The sequence below is a fragment of the Bison bison genome, unplaced genomic scaffold (genome assembly GCF_000754665.1).
Source record: "Bison bison bison isolate TAMUID 2011002044 unplaced genomic scaffold, Bison_UMD1.0 scf7180017864482, whole genome shotgun sequence".
Taxonomy (NCBI): domain Eukaryota; kingdom Metazoa; phylum Chordata; class Mammalia; order Artiodactyla; family Bovidae; genus Bison; species Bison bison.
In genome coordinates, this window is record NW_011495042.1 from 5,873,118 (window position 1) to 5,876,219 (window position 3,102).

Below are 3,102 nucleotides of genomic sequence, written 5' to 3' on the forward strand. Positions count from 1 at the left end.
AAGCAGTGACTTCCTCAAGGGCCAGGACTCATGGCTTTATCTCTGTAACTCCAGATCCCAACCTAAGACCTGACATACAGCAGGAGTCCAAAAGACGTTACTTCCCTTCCCCTTTTTCTCCCTGTGGATGACTCGCTGTAAGGATGCTCTGTGCACCTGCCACAGCAAAGCCAAGCAACGGCTTGGCACACACACCACCATCACTCCCACCAACGCCTGTGTCAGACATCACTAATCAATCACTGAGCTTTCCCCACCGAGCCAGGACTCAGCCTCAGAATCATTCCCAACACACAGCTTTAGCTTACTGACAGCTTAAAGGAGCAGGAAAAAAATGTAGACACCAGTAACCATGGAAACCACTGGAACAGAGTTGGGAGGTGGGATAAAGCTGACCATCTCGGACAGACACCCAGTAAACATCTGATCAGTGTCTCCTGAATGAAGTTACACACTGTCAGAATCAGGCGTGTGCTCAGAGCTCACGTGGTCCCATGAATGAGCAGCTCTCAAACTTTTGTGGGCCAGACATTCACCTGGGGTGCTTGTTAAAACTGCCTATCTCTGAACCCTACCCCAGAAGTTCCAGTTGGCAAGACTGGAGGGCATGTCCAGGAATCTGTAGTTTACAGAGCACCCCGGGTGCTGATGTAGATGTCTCAGACCAGGGTCTGGACGCTACTTTTCCAGTCTGTGCAAGTCTGCAGCCCTCCTCATTGTTCAAATAAATGGGGAACCGGAGACTCGGGGAGGGACACGCAGGGCCTGAAGTCACACAGCAAGTGTCAGGGCCAGAAACCACGGCTCTTTGCAGGATCCCATGAGACACATGATGGCCTGTGCCCCCCATCAAGAAGTGGGGGTATCACAAAGCAGACCTGGGCAGGGTGGAGGGGGCCCTGGCACCTGCACCCACGGGGAAGGTGCCCGGGGCCAGACTTACACCTTGCTCCATGCTGTCATTGGCACGGTCTGTGATCTTGGAGATGAGGGTCAGCGCACCTGAGGAGAGAAGCAGAGAGCACTGGACCTCCTGGGCAGGGCCGGGCTAGCTGCCACCTGCTCGCCTCCTGCTCCAGAAGTCCCCCTGCAGGGCCATGCTTGGGGTAGCACCAATCCCTCCCATGGCTGGTGAGGGCACTGGCCCAACCCCAGCTTGGCCGCTACTGCCTGAGTGCCTTTGACAGCAGTGTGACCCCTCCGTGCCTCAGTTTCCCTGGCTGTGTGTGGAGCGTGTCAACACAGAGACCACCCTGGCAAGTCGTATGCAGTGATGGCCACACAGGACGGGGAGGAAATCAGGAGTCTAGGGGGTTTTTTAGACCCGGCGCCCCCTCCTATCACCAAACTCTGGCCACGCCCCTTCTCCTCCTCCTCTGACTGGATGTTAGCCCACCTCCCAGGGAGTCCCCACAGTTGAGGCAAAGGGGGTGTCACTCAGCAGCCCCGGAGGCCTCCTGGCCCCTGCATGCCCAGCCAGCAGGGAGGGGGCCGTGCTGTGCGCCTGGGAACTGGGGTGGAGTCCACAGCCAGGGGATGGGGGGCCCGAAGCTCCGCTTTCTCTGGGCTCACACGCACTTACCCTGCGTGTCGTCGTACTCCGCTGAGTCTGGGCAAAGGTTATTTAAATAGTCTGCAGAGGGAACAAGAGTCAGGAGTCAGTTTGCCCGGGTGAGGCCTGCCCCCTGGGATCCACAACAGGAGACCCTCAGTCTCCAGAGACGGAGGAAGACTTCCAGAAGGACGAGGGGAACCGCCTCTCTCCTGTCAGCCCGACTATAAGAACACGCAGGCACAGAGCCGGGCCCTCAGCACCACCACCAGTGTGGCGCCCGCCACCACTGGCCGTCCATTCATTCATCCACAGAGGCCGACTGGGCGCTGCTGTGTGCCTGGTGCCATGCGAGGCCTGAAGAGGCACACAGTCTGCTGGGGGGACACAGATGTGACCACCACTCGGCAGAGGGTGACTCGCAAGACCCCTTAACACATTCACACCCACAACTGCTCGACGCAGGCTGGTCTCACTCTAGCTACCTCTCCACGCCGCTCGCTCACTGGGGCAGGGTCGGCATTCTTGCTACGTGCCACGTTTGCTCAGACCCCAGGGCCTTTGCACTTACAATTTCTTCCCCTTGGTACGCTCTTCTTTCAGATGGTCATATGGCTCGTGCCCTCACTTCACTGAGACCTCTGTTCAGTGTTACCTCCTCAGACAAATCTCATCTGACGCCTGGATCTAATACAGCAGCCTGTTCCCTTGAATGCCCTTAACCTGCCTTCGTTTTCTTGAGAGCTCTTATCATGGACATAATATATTTTTAATTCCTTATTTGCTTGTTTGAGTATAAGCTCATAGTGTCACAGACTCTGATTGTTGAATTTACCTCTACGTCCTCAGTTTCTAGCACAGAGTCTGGTACACAGTAGGTGCTTAATAAATCCTGGTTGAATTAGATGAACAAACCCTCCATCTCCTGGCCCAAATGTCTTTTTTCACAGGTTGATTGCTTTCTGGGTTACACGCATATCTCTATGGGAGCAGTTCCATTTCTCCCCAGCAGAGCGTCAGCTCCTGGGCCAGGGGCTCTCTGTCCACTTGGGGGGCCAGTTGCTCAGGGAGGGGATGACATTCCCAGGGGACAGTTTGTAGAGAAGGAAGCAAAGAGGATCTGGGGCTGAGACCCAAGAAACACTGACATTCCTGGAGTCATGAGGAGGAGAGTGAGAAGAGTCAGAGAGGTCAGAAGGAGGAGGGAGAGCATGTGTCACAGAAGCCCAGGAGGAAAGGGCTTCGAGAAGCAGGAAGCGGTCAGTGACAAAGCCACAGAGAGGGCCAACAGGTCCGAGGGGAAAACATCCGCTGACTCAGGAGGGCTCTGGTGATAAGAGCAGATTTAGGGAAACGAGACCCACAGAAGCCAGGGAGGAAATGCAGACCAGGGGAAGATGAGAGTCGTTGTGTGTTTGGCTGGGAGAGGCTGCAGCAAGATGCAGCAGCTGGGCACTCTCAAGCAAGTTTCCACGTGGCCGCGGGGGTCCGGAGCTCAGCGGGAGGAAGGGGGTGGGCTGGGTGCCTGGCACCTTCCCAGGGGTGGGGGG

General features: G+C 56.3%; 1 protein-coding gene across 1 annotated transcript in view; it reads right to left on the minus strand.

Annotated features, from left to right (window-relative positions):
• FGD5 (FYVE, RhoGEF and PH domain containing 5) overlaps positions 1–3,102 on the minus strand; it is a 119,739-nt gene that overhangs the window by 26,895 nt on the left and 89,742 nt on the right. The window contains exons 12-13 of the mRNA XM_010862520.1: positions 1,583–1,633; positions 944–1,002 (exon numbers count right to left, since the gene is read on the minus strand). Coding sequence (XP_010860822.1) covers positions 944–1,002; positions 1,583–1,633 — 110 coding nt within the window. The remainder of the gene's footprint in view (positions 1–943; positions 1,003–1,582; positions 1,634–3,102) is intronic.